At 39.1% G+C, this 19,009-nt stretch overlaps 1 protein-coding gene across 1 annotated transcript in view; it reads right to left on the bottom strand.

Moving 5' to 3' along the window:
* pigg (phosphatidylinositol glycan anchor biosynthesis class G) overlaps window positions 1-19,009 on the bottom strand; it is a 74,908-nt gene that overhangs the window by 6,892 nt on the left and 49,007 nt on the right. The window contains exons 11-12 of the mRNA XM_037077262.1: window positions 11,635-11,944; window positions 6,884-7,047 (exon numbers count right to left, since the gene is read on the bottom strand). Of these exons, the coding sequence (XP_036933157.1) occupies window positions 6,884-7,047; window positions 11,635-11,944 (474 nt within the window). The remainder of the gene's footprint in view (window positions 1-6,883; window positions 7,048-11,634; window positions 11,945-19,009) is intronic.

Below are 19,009 nucleotides of genomic sequence, written 5' to 3'. Positions count from 1 at the left end.
GCCAGTAAATCAAACACACAAACACACAGACACACACATGTACACACAAACACACAATGTCGATTTCTATTACGATCCGTATTGGCACAAATGTGTCAAATAATGAGCTTCTTTTTGAATGCAACACTTCAACACTTCAACACGTGCATCTGTTTCTATGCTGCTGTCAGAGTCAATAATATTTCATGGAACAATATTACTACTGTCCAAAACTACACCTGTGTGCTAAGTGTTCTAGGAAACGTTCAATGTCTTGGATACTCAGTCTTGTTTTCATGGTGGTGGGCATCATTTCAGCCACCAATCACGTTCTGGAGATGTGTGGTAGTTTGTTAGGATGATTAACACAAGGTCGCATCTGTAACAGCAGAGCCAAGATATCAATATTCATCATATTTTCTGATTAACAGTATTCGTATTTACAGATATAATAAATCAATTTAGAAATTCTTTCTTTGGCTCTGATGCAGCATCTTCTCTCCATCTGTGGACTCATTTAATGTCCCACCCACAGAACTATCTGACTGGTTACATATCAGCATTAATAGCCTATCAACACTGACTAATCTTAATCTGCAAAGTTACTAGTAACTAAAGTTATCACATTAATGTAGTGGAGTGAAAGTACAATGTAGAAAGTACAGTACAATACTTGAGTAAACTGTAGCTGGTTAAATGCCATCACTGGTTATTGAGGTTTTTACTGAAAATGTATATGGATTACAAATATTGGTCATTGGTCGACTTAACTGCTAATAATCTGTACCCGTGCAGTTCTGGAAAAAGGGTTAGGGGTAAAGGTTTCATTGTTTTCTGAATACATTTGTCATAAAATATGATCTGATCTTCATCAAAGTCAAGGGTATTGACAAACACAATGTGTTTAAATAATAGACAAAAAAATTCTGATCTTTCATGTCTTGAACACACTCATTCTACATTCAAAATGGCAGTGGAAAAAGTAAGTGAACCCTTAGAATTAATAAGTGGTTGACCCCCCAGTTACCTCAACCAGGCGCTTCCTGTAGCTGTGGATCAGACCTGCACATAGTTGAGGAGGAATTTTAGCCCATTCTTCCTGGCAGAACTTCTTTAGCTCTGTCATACTGTTTAGACGTCTCATGTGTATGGCCCTCTTCAAGTCAATCCATAGCAGCTCTATTGGGTTGAGGTCTGGGCTCTGACTTGGCCACTCCATTAGGCAGATTTTGTTTCTCTGAAGTCATTCTGTTGTGGACTTGCTCTGGTGTTTTGGGTCGTTGTTCTGTTGCATCACACACCTTCTACACAGTTTCAGCTGACTTACAGACATTCTCACATCATCCTGAAGAATTGTCTGATATGCTTGGGGATTAATTTTCCCCTCAATGATTCCAAGCTGGTCAGGGCCTGATGCAGCAAAGCTGGCCCAAATCATGATGTTTCCTCCACCATACTTTACAGTTGGGAAGATGTTTTCATTATGATATGCCGTGCCCCATCTACGCCAGATGTTGTGCTGTGTGTTTTTTCCAAACTGTTCAATCTTAGTTTCATTAGTCCACAAAACATTTTGCCAATACTGCTGTGGAATGTCAGTGTGTTCTTTTGCAAACTTCAGGCATGCAGCAATGTCATTTTTAGTATGCAGTGGCTTCCTTCGTGGCGTCGTGCCGTTAGATACCCTGCTTGTTCAATGATTTACGTATTGTGGACTCATGAACAGAGATGTTAGCCCGTTTCCAAAGATGCCTTCAAGTCCTTGGCTGTCATTCGAGGTTGTTTCTTTACCTAATTGATGAGTCTTTGTTGTGCTCTTTGTGTCATTTTGACAGGGCGCCCACTTCTTGGTAGAGTAGCAACAGTCCCAAAGTGTCTCCATTTGTAGACTGTCTGCCTAACTGTAGACTGGTGAATTTCTGAAGTCTTTGAAATAACTCTGTAACCCTTGCCAGCTTTATCTAAATCAACAATTCTTGATCGTAGATCCTCTGAAAACACTTTTTGGCCAGGCATAGCTCACATAAGTGTGTTCTTCTTGTGCAGAGCAAACTCCAAAAGTTTGAGGGGTTTTTATGAGTCAAAGTAGCTGTAGTCCTCACCTTCAAACTTATCATCTTAACAAGACTCCAGGTGTGCTAAAACCTGACACCAGTTAGCTTTTTTGAGGTCATTGACTCAAGGGTTCACACAGGCACTATGAGGTTTTTTTTTCGTTGTTCTGAAGACATGAAAGATGAAAAAAGATGAAAAAAATGTTGCGTTATTATTTTAGACACATTATATTTGTCAATACTCTCGACTTAGATGAAGATCAGATCACATTTCATGACAAATTTATTCAGAAAACCATGAAATTCCAAAAGGTTCACATACTTTATCTTGCCACTGTGCCAAAGAGCTACTGTAAGTTAATGTACAATGAGGTTGTCTCGCTGTTTTTGTTGATTTCTCTGATCATGTAAATACACAACTACAGAGCAAAGGTCTAGCCATTTTAATGCTGAATTCCTGCATATTAGATCTTTAAATCCTCCCTGCCTAATAAATGTCTAGGTCTTTCAAATATCAAGGCCTCATTTTGATGAAAGGACATTGTTTTTACAGACTTAGTAATACTTTCCATGATAACTTAACTTACATTGATGGGAAAAATAAGCATACTGCACCTTTACAACAAATGCCCAGTGAACCACAGTTATCTAACTGGTGATAATGTTAATAACAATCTTAGCTTTTTATATCCAAAAGCTTTTTGAAGTAAAAGTATTCAAACTGTGGACTTGTGATGCTCTAATGGAGCCGTTTGTAAATCTGGGACTAGCAAAGTCACCATGTCCCCAGATGAAGAGAAATGACACTGGTGAGTATAATATCATGAAAACCTGGAGGAAAACGGTTTTGAGCATCATGAAATAATCCTCACTTTGAAAAAAATTAAATAAAAAAGAATTTCGCCTTGCATCAGCAATCAGCATCAAGGTTAAGCTCTTTTACTAACATTGAATCACACAGAGCAGCTGTTTTTTTAAAAAAAAACTGCTTAAGTTTGTTTCTATGTCCGACATCAAAGAGACACTAAAACATTCATGTGCTCTCAGGTGGGTTAACAGGGGTAAACAGTCAGTCTGTGTAAAATCCTGCCAGTGACTTAATCCTCTCAGTGGACGAGGATGTGTGGTATGTATGGCGTCGCCTCTAATTTGAAAATCATAAAACAAACCGAGGAAAGCGGAAAAAAGATGGCCTGCTTTTAACACTAAGAATATCTGTCATAGGTTTGCAAAATAACACAGCATAAAATGTGCACATGAAGATCAACCGAAGCACTGACCGGGGCAGATCTCCTCGCTGGACATCCTGCACCAAACCACTGTAATATGAGTCTGATGGAAGGCTCCATTACATTACATTTATAACAGTACATTATATTTCAAACTGTTACAGCTCACAAAACAGAAAGTTATGCAAAATATTAACTGTCTGTCAACATCTCCCCTTCAGCTTCTTTTACTCCCAACACAGGTGATTACAAAGTGGCAGCGGAGCTTCTTAGAAACCAAGTACACAGTGAAAATAGTCAGACCTGAATATGTCAGAAAACCTTTTAGAGACAGTTTAAATGATGAGAATAAATCTGTGTAGATGGGTCTGATTGGCCGCTGTTGAGGGTTTATTACGGTGATGTGATGTGCACTAAAACAATAAAACATTCTCCTCAAATTATGAGGCTGCTCTAAGTAGAACTGGAGTGCGTCAGGGGAGACCTGCTGAAAAGCTATTGATCAAGGTCCATTTCCAGTACTTGCCTTGTGGTCGAGCTGCTGATGGTGCAGCAGAGTGAATCCTGAATGAGCTCCCGTACGTGAGGCTATTTTGGACTTTCATTTGTCACATTCATTTCAACGCCTGAGTGCATATCACAGGTGGGGTTTCTGGGGGAAAGCACCATGTTTTGAATTATAACAACAAGAAGGGATGAATGTGTATCCTCCATTGAAATGCAGGATGTAATGTTTACAAGAAGGATTTATTGTGACATTAGCACGAGGGGCATCGCCTCCTCTTATGATAATGTTTATCAGAGATCAGGAGGGCCATGCCAGCATGCAGAGATGGCATCTTTTACAACTATAGAAATGTTTAACTTAAACTGTCAGATGAAGGAGCACCTGCTATTAATCAACTCTTCAGACTGTAATTCAATGTTACTTATTCATATACATACCTTAGTATACCATTCAAACATCCATCAGTATGTGTTTATTTTTCGATTCCCCTGTGCCACTGAGATTTATTTTGTTATGTTACTGGACTTATGCTTTAAATTGACCAATGTATGTAAGCTTATCTCTTACGATAATAGTCCTTTGCATAAATACCTTAAGTCAAATCATGGTCATGTTCTAGTGATAAATTATCTTTTTATCGCAACAAATCTCCCATTTGTTTTTCTCGAGATAAATGAACCTGTCATCACGAGGAAACAAGCTCTGTTATCTCGAGAACAAACTAATTAACTCATGATCTCGAAATAAAGTTATTAAAAACATAACTGCAAGCACTGCCATTAAGGGCTTTTATGATTGTTAGCTTAATGCTAGGATAATCAAAAGAAGACTTTGTTTCATTAGTATTAGTATCATTACTGTCAATACTTTAGGGATCAATTAGCCCGTGACTAAATTGCAGCACTCAAGCAGACAAAACAACATAAAAGTGATTTGGCTATTCAGAGGCTAAGACCACAGAGGAAGAGGTTCCATCATCACCTCTCATAATGGCCTGCTTGTGGGCAGATCATTCAGTCTAAATACAATTTATTGTCTGCTTGAGTTGCTGTTGCAGTTTTTGATTCACAGGAAAATAGACCAATGCTTGAGCTGCATTTCAGTTTAGTTTTTATAAGTAGTATCATTCAAGGCCGCAGTTTGAACTAACAAATGTTAACTACGCATGTGATGGCTGTGAAGTTACTTTCTTCTGTTGCTGTAAACCGGTGATTTGCTAGCCGTGTTATAGCTAAATTCTCATCATGTTTTAACTTTTCATTTGTAACCACTTGACTTTTAGGGCAGTCAAAGATTTGTTTTCCTTGCTTGTGATGCTACAGAAAAAATATGTGTCCAGATGCATTTTAATAAGCCAAGTACATTTCAATATTTTTGGTTAGATGATGGTGAGAATTTCATGGATAGAGGTTTGGCAACATCTTGCCATGGATCAAATGATCAAATGTTCGGTCGCTGTGACATTTCTACCTCATGGTTGTGCTAAACCAAAGATTGGGAGGTCACCAATATCACTGAGTTATTCTCTGAGGACCTTTAAAGTCCACATTAAATTTCATGGCAGACCAGTCAGAACCTGTGGACCAGAGTCTTGGTTGGATGTAAAGATCAGCGTCATCATCCCTCGGCTCTGCTGCGAGCAGCACAAAAAATGTGAGATGAGTAGAACTGTCTGGACTACTGAAATGTTAAACACATCACATTCAAATGTGGGATCAAAGATTATGAAGAATATAAATCATGCATGGTACATACACCCCCCGCAGTTTAATGTCTATGGGACCTTTGTGCTGACAAGATTTCAACTTTTTTTGATATAACAAAGTTACTTTTTATCACAACTCTGCAGCTGTAGATATATCCATGCATTTTCACCACTGGCATTCAAACAACATCAGCAGGTTAAACAAACTCCTTCCACAAACACCATCCTCTGTCTACATAAAGCATTTGAGTTTTGGCTCCATCAGCAGGGCAGCTGTTGCAGCCACAGGCCTCATCGCTCAACACTGCACAGTGGCCTCATGCTGAGGTGAAGCTGTACTTATCGGGTGCGTTCACACACATACAGCAACACAGCTACTGGCCTCTCTCCAGTTAAGGTCTTATGCTGGTTAAGCTGTTTACATGCATCTTTGATACCCAGCAGGCAAATCTCCTTGTTTCCACGAGTGAACAAATTAACAGAATATCCCTGTGCACCTGTAGTGCCCCGCCCACAATCAGGATTCAAAAAGAAAAAGGATAAAAACAACCAACTCTGAAAAGTGACTATATAAGTGATGATGCTCTGTTGCGGCGCTGACCCAGATGGTTAAAATCAAAGTTGAAGACAGCAACTTGTTTAAACAACATTTACAGCAGATCAGCATTTTGAATGAAAACCCCTGTAGTCCTATCCGATGAACTTAAGTCCCACTGAACTCCATAATTAGCGCCACCTCTTATTTTCAAAATACTTATAATGGGTTAAAAACTTGATATAATTTAAAACTATTAATAACTCAAAAGTGCTAAATGTTAGAATTTTGTTTTTATGAAATTGTCAGTGTTTGAGTTGTTTTGAACAAGTTGAAATCCATACTTCTACAACTCTGAGTAGTACTTGACTGGTATCTCGACTGGCAAATATTATTGGCCAGTACTGACTTTCATAAATAAATAGAGATTTATACAAAGATTTATCTGTGCCAATGTGAAAGCTTTTGTCTCTAAGCATAACATACTCTATGTAAAGAATAACACTGACCAATATACTGATATCAGAATATTTCACTCCGAATTATCAGTATCGGCTTTTCAACTGTTCATTAGCAGGCTTCACTTATTAAATGTTTATTTATAACCCTTAGCTAACTATTTGTAACTTTCTGTCATTATTTCAAAACACCTTTTTTTTTTTTTATCTCTTTAGGCTACTTATGTCTGTTTCTTTTAATTTAGTTCATAGTAATTACTCTAAGTAACAGTAATAACACAAACATTGTCAACATGCTTATGATGCTGCTAGTTGTTGTAGCTTAGTCTGTAATGATGGCTGTTCCTCCCTTCTGATGGGCAGCTTACAGGTTATTGTAAATAAAGATCAGCACAACACCATTTCTGACACTTACCTGTCTCTCTCTGAGCTGAGGTAGCAGACAAGGTGACACGCCCAGAGCAGGGGCCCCGCATAAGTGCTGAGGGCTGTTAAGAAGACGGCAGGTGCTTCTACGTAACTTTCCAGTCCAACGAACCCGACAGAAATGTCGACGGTGGCAATGTTGTTGGAATTGCCCTGCAGGAACACAAAGAAAGCTTATTTTAGCACCACCATGGGCACAGGAATAACTTACCCTGTATACAGACAAAATGAGTACACAAAGATCCGTGGGTGAAGCTTTGTAAGCATTTCAAAGCTCTAAAGAACTAGCCCTTTGCTTTATCATCATTACTTGGAGCTTCTGGTGACTTCCCAGCAGCACAGTTGTTTGTGTTTTCCAGTCCCTGATCAGAGCAGCCCGCAGCTTTCTGTCTGAAGCTGGACTCTAGTTAGAGCCACTCAGGCTACTGTTTAATTGTTCATATGTGCATGTGCCTACATGCAAAATTAGTTTTTTAAAAACAGTGTATTTCTAGTTGATTACAATCCTGTACAAAGCCAAACAAACCTGGAATAGCACTGAAAATAATTTAACTTATTTAACTATGTTTAAACATAAACAAATTTTGACTGTAGACTGTTCTTGAAGTTCTTTGAACAATTTCCAGGTGGCACTTTCAGTTTATCAAATTCAGCTGAGTCTTGTTCATGCCTGAGATGAAGCATTCAGGCACATCAGTCAACCTGAGCAGCAACTCAGAGAAACACGGTCACATCTGCTCACGTCTTTTCCTACCAAGATCCAACTGGATTATTTACAGCATTTCGTTCTGCAAGTGTTTTGCTTAACAAATTCAGTTACCCTGCGCATAACAAGTGATTATTTCTTTAAAAAATTCATTGTGATCCTTAGGCTGCGGCATGCAAGCTCCACCCTGTAGACGCACACACATATGGAGAGGAAAAGTCTCTGGGAATGGGCCGAGATCAAAAATCTCTCTGGTGAAATGTGAATACAGTGATGATCCAGTCAGCAACATGACAGGTAGTGGTTTATTTTCCTTCTGTGCAGACGTCTCTGATCACAGAGGATGAGAACATTAGCAGCTGGCTCCGATTAAAACAAACACACAGCGAATATCAGGGAGCAGGATATTCATATGGATATTTTATGCCTGCTCTCTTGCTGAAATCCTGCTGCGATCTTTATGTAAGGAGCATCATTCTGCACCAACAACAAATATATTATTATTATATTCTATATTATATAATAAAAAACAAAAACGCAAAAATGTTCTATGTTTTAATTTCAGACAAATGCACTGCCAGAACAACTCTCATGAGAGTGAGGGAAGTCCGATTACAGAGGTCTTAAAACTAGAGATGTACCGATTTATCATCTCAGAATCCAGCAGACAGCAGTGGCTGATGTCTGTCTGATGTGTCACATCAAGTGCTGGTACATTCATGTGCTACAGGGGCATGACAGCCCTGCAATCAGTTTGTAAAGCTACGGAAGTACTGATAGTTCTTCTCATTGAGTAGATAGTGATATGGCAGCTAAAAAAAAAGGCTTTTGAAACAACCACATTCCAAAGAAGATTTTCTTAAAGGTTGTTTCCATGTCTAAATGTGTATGATTAAAAGGGTTTGTTTGCATTAGCCAACTCCATTTCTAAACTAACGTTAGCTTCTGTTAGCGGAGCGGGGAGAGGCACTGAGACGAGGCACTTGAGAACGGGAATGACGTCACAGACCCTTTGGGCTGTTGGGGTAAGGTGAACCCGAGTGCTTTACAAAGAAATTCATAGTCCAGCGGCATTAAACAGCTGAAACAAACCGCCCACAGGCTTGTAAAGGCAACCGAGAGTAACAGAGAACATATCATTTTTCACATCATGATGCAGTCTGTTCACATATGGCCAATACACAGAGCCTGGTGTTATGAAGAGCTGAATGACTCCAAAACCAATCAGTTATTCACAGGAACAACAACAAAAAGCTCCGATCAGTATTGGCATCAGCTAATGCCCAAATTGTTATTTAACATTAGTATCATCCCAATTCATTTGGGGTGCATCCCTAAAAACATGTGATGTTTATTTACTTGATTAGTATTATGTCCACCAAAACACATCACCACAAAAAAAAAAAATATCTACAGTAACTTGTACGTTTACTGTACATCACATTCATACCCTTAATATGACTCGTCATTTTTGAAGCATAAATGACACTGCTCCGTCTCTGACCATCTGGTTTTGGGACAGTGATAAATGCAAAGAAAATCCACTGCAAAGTCTGACTCGTCCATCAGCCCAAATGATCCTGACAGCTAAATGCAGACGGCCAAAATGTCTGCTGCGAGACAGTTAATTCATCATATGATGTGATTTAACTTGTTTTGTGACACAAGCAAGCATCAGAGGTTACCTGGAATATTTCCCATAATCCTCTTGTGTTTATGTGTGTTTGTTTGCCAGAAAAACAAGGACACTTCAAAACAACTGTCTGCCAAAATTCGTAATAAAGCATCTGAAAACAAAACTGAAAATGCAACTACGTTCCTGCACTCCACATTAATATCTTAGAACTCTGATCAATTTGCAGGCCACAGCTCACTGATCAGCTGTAACTGAACTGATTAGATTTTAATTCAACATAATTTTGATTGTTCTGCGTGACACCACTTTTTGTTTCAGAGCAGCAAATTTAAATCACATATGTCGCTGCTTTACAGATCCATTATGGCTACAGCTTCGTTGTGAACGTCATTACTCAAAGGTCTGTAATTACATGCCTGGGCGCCTACACTGAAAATTGTCTGGTGGTGGTCTATTCCCGAGCCCATCAAAGTATTAATGACCCAAGGGTGATGACGGTTATTAAATTGTTTGCAATGAAGAAGTTCACTGTTGACAACAATACATATCTGCTAACAAAATATCTGTCCTGGGTGGAGGTGAAACCAAAAGGCAAGGATCAAATCCGCCTTCGAGGAACATTTGTAACTCCAAACACACTGACATCAAACAACTAGACTGCCTCACCTTCATGCCAGTGCTGGGCGAAAGTAATGTAATTTACAAACAAACACTTCCTCTGCCCAGAACTGCACCTATTACAGTATCCAACACTTTATCAGTGGTGATAGCTCTCCTAAATGCTGCTACACTCTGTGTCACAGTGTGAAATTAGATGTCTCTTACAATCAGACAAGAAAACCTTCCTTACAGTGTTGTTGTTACCTGAAGTTCCTTGTATAGTTAAAGGAACTGGGGATCTTGGCTCTGATACAAATCTTCACACCTCTGCCCTTTTGGCTACAGCACCAATATGTATTGCAGTTTGTGTAATAGTTGTGATCAATAAACTGGTAATGTTTGAATGTTTTTTTTGTTTGTTTTTTTACTGCTGGGCTTATTTATAAGAGTGACAGCAAGTCATCTGGTCTGGACAACAATCAGAGCTTATTTGCAGAAGTTGGCCGCTCTGACTCTTGAGAGACAGATAGTAGCTCAGAACAGTCCCGATTGTCCACAGCTGCAACAAAGCTTTTAAAACCGTTATCTGTTCAGGAAGAGAGAGCAGCTGAGAGCAGCTCTTTTTCATATAGGCCCTCACACAGCTGCACACCAGGAGGTTGTCCACTACAACCACAGTCTCAGCTGTTTGAGGTTAGAAGGCTTTTTAAGGCCCAGTCAGACAAGAGAGTGGCACATTAAAACTAACCTGTGCATCTTTCTGAAATATGTGTTCCTTTGAAGCTTGGTGATGTACTTGGTGAACTGCTGTATTGGCAAGATCAACTCTAACACACTAGGAAGCTCAGAACCTGCTGGCTCTTATTGGTCTCAACAGCTCACAGAGCTCATTTTGTTTATCTTCTTTGCACTCTGACATTTACTGCCCACTGGTATTTTTCTGTCAGGATTGTACATTGTTTTATTACAGAGAGGGGGGAAAAAGCTCTGTGAGCTAACAAACTGGTTAACTGTTACTTAGGCAACAGAGGCTGCCAACTGTCAGTTAGCCAGCTTTGCTCCTAACAGGACAATATGTTCACAGTTTATCCAAAAAAGATGTATTTGTACTGTTCATTCTTATTGGATAGCTGTCTGAAAACAATTCCTTTATTTATTGAAACCATTGAAGGAGACATATTATGCCCATTTTAAGGTTCATAATTCTATTTTGGGTTCCAACTAGGATTGGTTTACATACTTTAATGAAAACACTGATACTTCAGACTTTATCATACCATCCAGTGCTAAAACAATTTTTAGCTCCCGTCTCTTTAAGGCCCCCCCTCCCGAATACCTAGTCTGATTGGTCAGCACTTCTAACCGCATCTCTGGTTGGCTCTATACTGTTTTCAGCTTCCTGTTAGCTTCACTTCGACTGTGAATATAGGCATAAATTATGCAAATGTGACATAATGTGATGAAGTCACAGAGTTTAAGGCGGGACTACTGATGAGCATTTCCGGAATTTTAGGAGCAGTGTTTTGTGTGTGAGAGAGGAGCTCCTGTTGGTTCAGACAGTGGGCTTTTTAAGTTACAACATCTTTTACATGCAGGAAAACCTGTAGTTAACTAAAAGCTGAATAAGTATCCTTTAACCGGAGAGGGAGTAAATATAAGTGAACCTCCATTTCGGACTCTAAAGCAAAGTTCTTACAGATTTTACATTAGTTTAGACATCTTCCAGTACACAGTAGTACTTCACAGACAAAGTGGCTGTCAATGACTTGTAATCACTGACATTTTTATTGTTGCTTACCTGAAAGAAGAAGAAAGCCTGACCGAACCAGTAATGCATGATGGTGGTTTGGGCTGCGTCATAGTGAAGCCTCTTCCAGATGAACTGAGCCATGAGCGTCTGGATCAACAGGCAGCAGCAGAGGACTGGCAGGTTGTGAGCACGAAACAACAGAGAAACCAACAAAACCAAGCCACTGTAAATCTCCCATAATCCCCTGCTTTTCAACTTGGCATCTGCTGTGATGATCTGGGACCGCAGCAAGTCCTTGGAGCCCGTGAAGAGGATGCCCAAAACGAAGACATAAACAAAGCGCGCCTCCACTGTTCCCCTAAAAGAGAAAGATTACAGAGTGTCATTTTTGCATTTGCAAGAAGCCAGTATTGATTTTTCTCTAAAAAAACTGCGTTCAATATTCAAGTAATTGCAGTAAGTGACTCTGGGATGTGGATTCTGGCAGTCTTGCTGTACTTGTTCATGCATTTCAGGCATTAAATATGCAGAGGTAACAGTATGATTATTTGATTCAAACTTTATATAATGAATTATCAAAGAAAAACGTTTTTCATCAAAAAAGGGTGACAACAAAAATCTGTCAAACAGTGAAGTAAAACAACAGCCTGTGATATCTTTGACATCATTCAAAAGACAACAGTCAACAACTAACCAGATTCATGTCATCTCTGTGATACTGCAGATTGAAAAAGCTCTAAACAATAGTTCACTGAGTGACTCATCATCATAAGTTTCATTCATTAACATTAATTACAGAAATAGCATTTAACTACAGAGATTATCTAATATGAGAGCCAATGATGTTCAGTCTAACACACCTGTGGTTAGAGCATGTTTCACTCAGACTCTTTGTTAAAATAGGTTTTCAGATTTCACTACTTCATTATTTCAAACTCCCTTTCTCTTGTCAGACAGTATTTCTTATATTTCTGTAACACATAACCCTTCACTCTCTCAGTATGCAGTGTGTCAATGTAACATTAATAATTGAAAGGTAAGAGACTGGAAGACAGAACGACTTGCCTGAGGGAAACAGACTCTCTCACACCCATCACCCTGTCCGTTGTGCTTTCTGCATCACCACTATTACCATATTGTCGGTTCACTTTAGGGTCACATGATGTATTTCAGCTGCTACTCATTTCCAAATGATATTTTTTTTGTAAGGAGTACCTGAGGTTATAAGGGATAAGAAGAGTGGCAGTGAAACAACCAAGCGTACAGATGACTCCTGAAGGTCACAGGGAGATTTTACAATGGCCGTCTTGGAATACTAAAAATCTTCAGAGGAGTAATTTCCTTTTGTCATTAATTACTGAATATAGCCACACAGTCACAAGACTCCTGCCACTGGACATCACGGACTCCCACTGTTTTCATTTGTATAGAGCATAATGTTGCCTTTATGAGAGTGCTAATCACAACACATAGACTGCATTTATTTCTAACATAACATAATCAAGTAAAGGAGGTTACACAGATCTTGGAGATGGACCAAATTCCACTAAGAAGGGTATCTCAGGGGATTATCTGCCTCCAGATTAACAGGATCCACATGTTACAGGTGCTATGTGTAGGTTTTTATTTAAAATTGTGATACACTAGAATTACAACCTTGCAGTTGTACACCTCTACACAGCAGTTAAGTTGTAGTTTACATCCATGTCTGTCCAGACTCATTTTATACAGTCTATGTCTGTAGTAAAGACATTGAAGGAATTTAGAAAAGAAGTTCGGAGCAGTACCTGGCAAAAGGGAAGTTATCACTATATTGACATGTCGGGGTTAAGGTGAATCATTTCTGGTGAGGAACATGTTGTTTATCATCCAAACCAATGATCTCATGTTCAACTACTGCTGTATGACCAATTCGGTATCCAATCTCCACCTCTGTTCCTAAGTTCTGGTGTTGAATAATGACCAGATAAGTTTTCTGCTGGACATCATGATGTCAAAGTGGAGAAGATCTTTGACCTTTCCGATCTAAAATGTCATCACTTTATCATTTTATCCTATTATAAATGTGTTGTGTGAAATTTTGTTATACCCAGCATATGATTTATTGAGTTAAGGCATAAATGTGTTTTGTGAGGTCACAGCAACCTTTGACCATCAGAATCTAGTCTGTTCATCTTTGAGTCAAAGCCAGCCTAGAAAATTCCCTCAAGACATTTCTGTGATAGCGTTCCTGAAAATGGTGGGAACGGATGGCCAACCTCAAAACATAATGTCTCCTGCACTAAAATGTAGAGCGAATGATAAAATAAATCAGGTATTGCGCGGCTGTGGCTCAGGAGTAGTACATGTCCAAATGTCGTGTCCTGGCAAGATACTAAACCCAAAACTGCTCCTGATGTGCTGGTCAGCTTGCACGGCAGCCACCGCCATCAGTGTGTGAATGTATGTATGAATTACTGTACGTCACTTTGGACAAAAGCGTCTGCTAAATGCCCTAAAATGTAAATTTAACAAGCAAAGACAAACTAAGGATACCATGGGGCACCGTGGAAACAAGTGGAAAAATACTCTTGTAAGAAAAAGATACAACTAAACTGTGAATAAATATGAATAAATGTACTTTGTTTTATGCTTTTTAACATCAGAGTCCTATGGAAGTTACAAGAGTCAAGCCATGGCAATATTTGAGCATCAACCCACCGCAACACTGTTTAACAAAGCATGAGCTGTTTGCCGACAGGTGTTTTCACTCTGGCTGATTAGAACTCGTGTCAACTGAAGGTCGGTGGAGCTGTGCTGGGAGTAATCACAAAGCCTTGCGGACCAATCAGAATGATAACATGGTACAGTAAGTTGTCCTGCCCTACCAAGTGCATCAAAACTAATATGAAAGTGAGGGAGATATCAATAAAGCATAGTTTATACACAGTTGTGAGAGGATTATGGCTGTGTAAAGGCCTTGAGGCTAAATCTAACTGCCAAACTTTTAAAGGGAGTTCAGTTATAAAACCCATCTCTGATCTACTTGTATGTTACGAAGCATACAGACCCCTCAGGTCCTCTGGGCCAGGTTTCCTCAGCATTCCTGGGATCAAAACCAAGCAAGGTGAAGCAGCTTTCAGATACTATGCTCTTCACCTGTGGAACAAGCTTCCTAAAAAACCTCAGGTCTGCTGAAACCGTCAAATCAGAGCTTAAAACATTATTGTATACTGCAGCTTTCCAATTACGAGATTCATGACTGTCTGAATCTGCAAATCTTTAACTTGTTAACTTTGCTTTTTGTACATTAGTTCTCTTGTTCTCTGTTTTTATTGCTTTTTAAATCCATTTTATCATGTTCTTAATGGCTTACTTTTAATGCATTGCTATGCCCCTGTGAATCACCTTGAATTGCCTACAATGTTTTTTATTCACTATACTTGTAAATATTTATGAGTTATTGAATCAATATTTATGTAAATAATGACACAACTCCATTCAGAACCATGGCTCACACTTATTTCTGTTTGCGTACCTGGCCAACTTCCTGCCTGCTTCAGTTTTGTCATTTATTTGTCTGTCTAGTTCTTTTTTTCCTGATGCATGTGGACTACACGGATATACAGATATTCTTCTTAAATACATTCATGCTCTCTATTCATGCTCAGGATGTTCACACGTTCACACACCTGGATAGGAGGGTGTTTCTTCCAACTCTGTCCAGTGGCCACTTGTCACTGGGTGACACTGCATTTTCTCATGGCATCATTATAACTGAGACATCAGTAAAACTATTGACAGGACACCTTGAACTGCAAACAAACTCAATTATAACTCTTTCTGGTATCAATTTGTGATCCATGGAGATTATTTTTTGCAAAAAAAGAGAAAAGCAATTGCAAAATTTGTGACATCAGTGCATTTTTTAGTCTATGAGCCGAGAAGACAGTCCAAATATACTCCAGATCACACACAGCAGCAGCAGCTCGCTTGTGAGGAGGGTTCTCTCCTCAACCTTTGCACCATTGTTCCAAAAAGGTTTGGGTCAAAACCTCCATGCACTTTAGGTGTTGGGGTTTTGTTGACTTAGTTTGTTGTATTCCTCTTGGACTGGAGATTACTGGTAGTTCAGTTATTTCATCTCATTCAGTTCAGTTATTTCATTTCATTCATCTTTGTTTTAGGTTTAGTTTTCCTTTAGGTAGTTCAGGAGGAGGTGCGGGAACGACTGCGTGGCTGGTCACGCATTTTCTCATCTTTTGTTCTTTTTGGCCGCGATCTTCAGCTCTCTTTCGTTTTGTTCTTGGGTATTCTTTTGAGAACTGCTTAATAAAGCTTGCTTAATTGTTTACATCGTGTGGCATCTTTAATATGTTACATCCTCCAACCCCCTTTGAGCCCTGTGTTTAAATGGTCAAAGGAGGCTGTAACACTGACAAAGAACTAACATTGGAGCTAACCAAGAGTAAGAAAGCGTAAGAAAAGCCTAAGAAAACCCCTCTATATTGTTGTCCTAAAGCACTATCATGTGTTACCGGGAGGCCAAATGTAGAGGAAGGTGTTCATTTTGCAAAATGTCTAAATATGGAAAAAGATGTAAAGTAGGTGCAAACAAAACAAAACTCATTACATAACAACGTTATGTGTTCAAAACGTATATCTTGAAGTAAACATATATGTAACGCTGTGATCCTACCCTCTCACTGAAGTTACACAGTGTAGAAACAAGGGGTAGAGGGGCAGAGAGACACCATTCAACCTATTACAAGAAACTGTGCCATCAACATGATTCTTGAAGCTGATATTTCAAGGTGAAAAAGGTTCATTATGTTGCTTTAACCTCTTTTTTCAATTTATGTAACACGTTTAGAAAACAGGAGGCTACACCCTCAATGGATGTAAAGAATGTAAGCTTCAAATTCATGTCAGGAGGATGAAATACAGATTTACGGGTCTGTAATGTACATGTAATGTCCCCTATAACAGCGAGACTGGGTCGAACTTCTGAAGCTACTACGAGGTCAAAAAAAGTTTCCATAAGGCTCTGCTCCTTCTAAAAGGCTTACTCCACAAAAATCCTTTTTCAACTATCAATAATTCATATGCTCAAAAAGTCCCAAATTGGAGCTTTAAGGGAAAAGTGCTTTCGATTATGAAGGCAAATTACTTTGAGTCTAATTTCCATTTCAGGCATTCAGCATTTGCCCTTATCCACACAACCTTAAATGAAAAGCATTTTCTACCCATCAAATGCGCTCTTTAATTAACTTAAATTCATCATCATTATTTACCCAAGAAAGAGTAAATTAGCCTTAACAATAACAACAACAAAAACAGACTACGAAAGGGTGGTACATGTCATGGCAACGACAAGTTGTTTTATTCTATATTATAATGGATGGAGTGAAAATAAAGATCAATGAATGCTAGTGAAGTTGAGGGAGCCACTGAACTTTCAAGGAGTTACACCTTGAGGAAACTGAGGCTTTTAATCATATTCTCTGGAAAAATGAAGAGAACCACAACATTTTTTTTTTTAATGAATTCACCTTTTGACCGCGCACACCAAGATATTCAGAATCATATCTAACATTGATTTAAAGCAGCTTCTGGAAATATTTCCAAACTGCAAGGGCTCAAAAGCCTTCTTCACATTTAGAAAATCTGTTCAAATCTTCTGTTCCCAAGCATGACATCGGAAACCCGCTTCCTCTCAGTCGAAGGCTACCTCAGAGTAAAGGGACGTCTCTTTTTGCAGCAGGATGCAGTCAAAGCTGCAGAAGCACTACAGGATAATAGCTGACCCTGAAGGAGTTGAGCAAGTATTGGACATGTATTATTAATCAGTGAGTTTTATGGAAACCTGTTCCAATAGAGGGAAGGAGCAGAGTAATATGCTTCATACAGCAGGAGTCTTTATTATTCACAACTCCCCTAACAATGTGGCGGGGATTGTATTCATCATTATTTTATGCAACGGAAAAGTGGAAAATCCTGGCCTGGATTTGATTTTATGCGAGAACATTGATGGGTTTGAGCTGCCGGGCTTACTCGCCAACTCGTGTGCAAGGTGTGAGAGAATTACAAACTAATCTTTTTCTGTGGCTACATGTTTGTGCTTCACAAAAAAAGTATTGTATTCTGCGCTTCATGTGGCTGTTATCTTACAACTATGCTTTACACAAAGGAGGCAGGAGGGAAAACCCATGAGATTTACGTGTGGGATATTAAAAGACACCTTCCCTTCTGAAAACTCTGCATCAAACTCAAAGACTGCACCGCTAATCCACATCAGTCTGAAACAATAAACACTTCCCTCAACACCGAGGCATGCAAGATTCTGAGGGCTGAAAGAAAATCTTGTTGTCTTTGACATTTTCAGGGCAGAAAGAACAAGCCCTCCTTGTCTGAGCAGTAAAGGCTATTTGCTGTTTATGTCATTTCACCTCAAAAGTGCCTGTAGTTATTTTAAGTGCCTCCTGATTATAGTATATCACAGAGCACATCAGATTCTTCTACTTCACCAGCCCTTACTTAAATTAGCTAAAGGGGTATTACGCAATCTATGATTTCCGTCCAACTCCACAGAACAGGAACTGCAACAACACTAAACAAGTCTTGCAACCATTCCAGTCCTCTCACCCTATCCACTTGAAGCAAAGTGGTTTATAATAGACATAAACAATAAAGTCATGATCCCCAATAGAGAGATATAAGGAAGCTAATAGCCAGTTTAAGAAGCAGAATATAACTGTGGCAAAAGCAGGATTTATGATGCTGCGTGTGTGCAAAGCATCTTGGAGCTCCAGTCCAGAGGGACATTTTTTGCTCTAATCAAGACTACAGCCAGTGTATTTGTTGAGTCATTAGAACTTAATGTTAATCCTATCAACCCTCCTCAGATATGTTATTGTTGTTTAGTATGAAAGAGTTTGTAAAAGTCCTCTATTCGTCCTTCAGCATGCTGTAGTTCAGACCACCAAGCAAAGGTCGGGATCACAGCGAGCTCAGTCTTATTCCAGTACAGTAACAAAGAAAAGGTCAGAGTAGTTGGAATAATTGTGTTCAGCTGTGTCTTCCAGCAGAGCACCATTTATCAGAAATAACAATGGTAAGAGTGCATTTGGTTATTTTTAGCATCATTTGTTGAGAATACTTGTGGACTTGTGAGAACTACACCCCTAAAATCTAAGTCCTTCCAGAGAGTGCCACTATCAGATTAATAAGATGAGGCAGTCATTAAACAGTCATTAAAGGAGATACAGTAAGACTGTGCCCCAGATGTATTCATTAATCAGTGGATTGAAGTATATCCAGTCAGGGAAGTCCACGCTAGAACATGACTCTATTATGCTCATTTTGCGGTTCATCATTTTATTTTGGGTTACTATTAGAATAGTTTTACATGCTTTAATGTTCAAAAAACACGTCAGCTTTCTCA

The sequence above is a fragment of the Acanthopagrus latus genome, chromosome 18 (genome assembly GCF_904848185.1).
Source record: "Acanthopagrus latus isolate v.2019 chromosome 18, fAcaLat1.1, whole genome shotgun sequence".
Taxonomy (NCBI): domain Eukaryota; kingdom Metazoa; phylum Chordata; class Actinopteri; order Spariformes; family Sparidae; genus Acanthopagrus; species Acanthopagrus latus.
The sequence above is the reverse complement of the archived record's forward strand: the minus strand, read 5'-3'. Positions and strand labels throughout refer to the sequence as shown.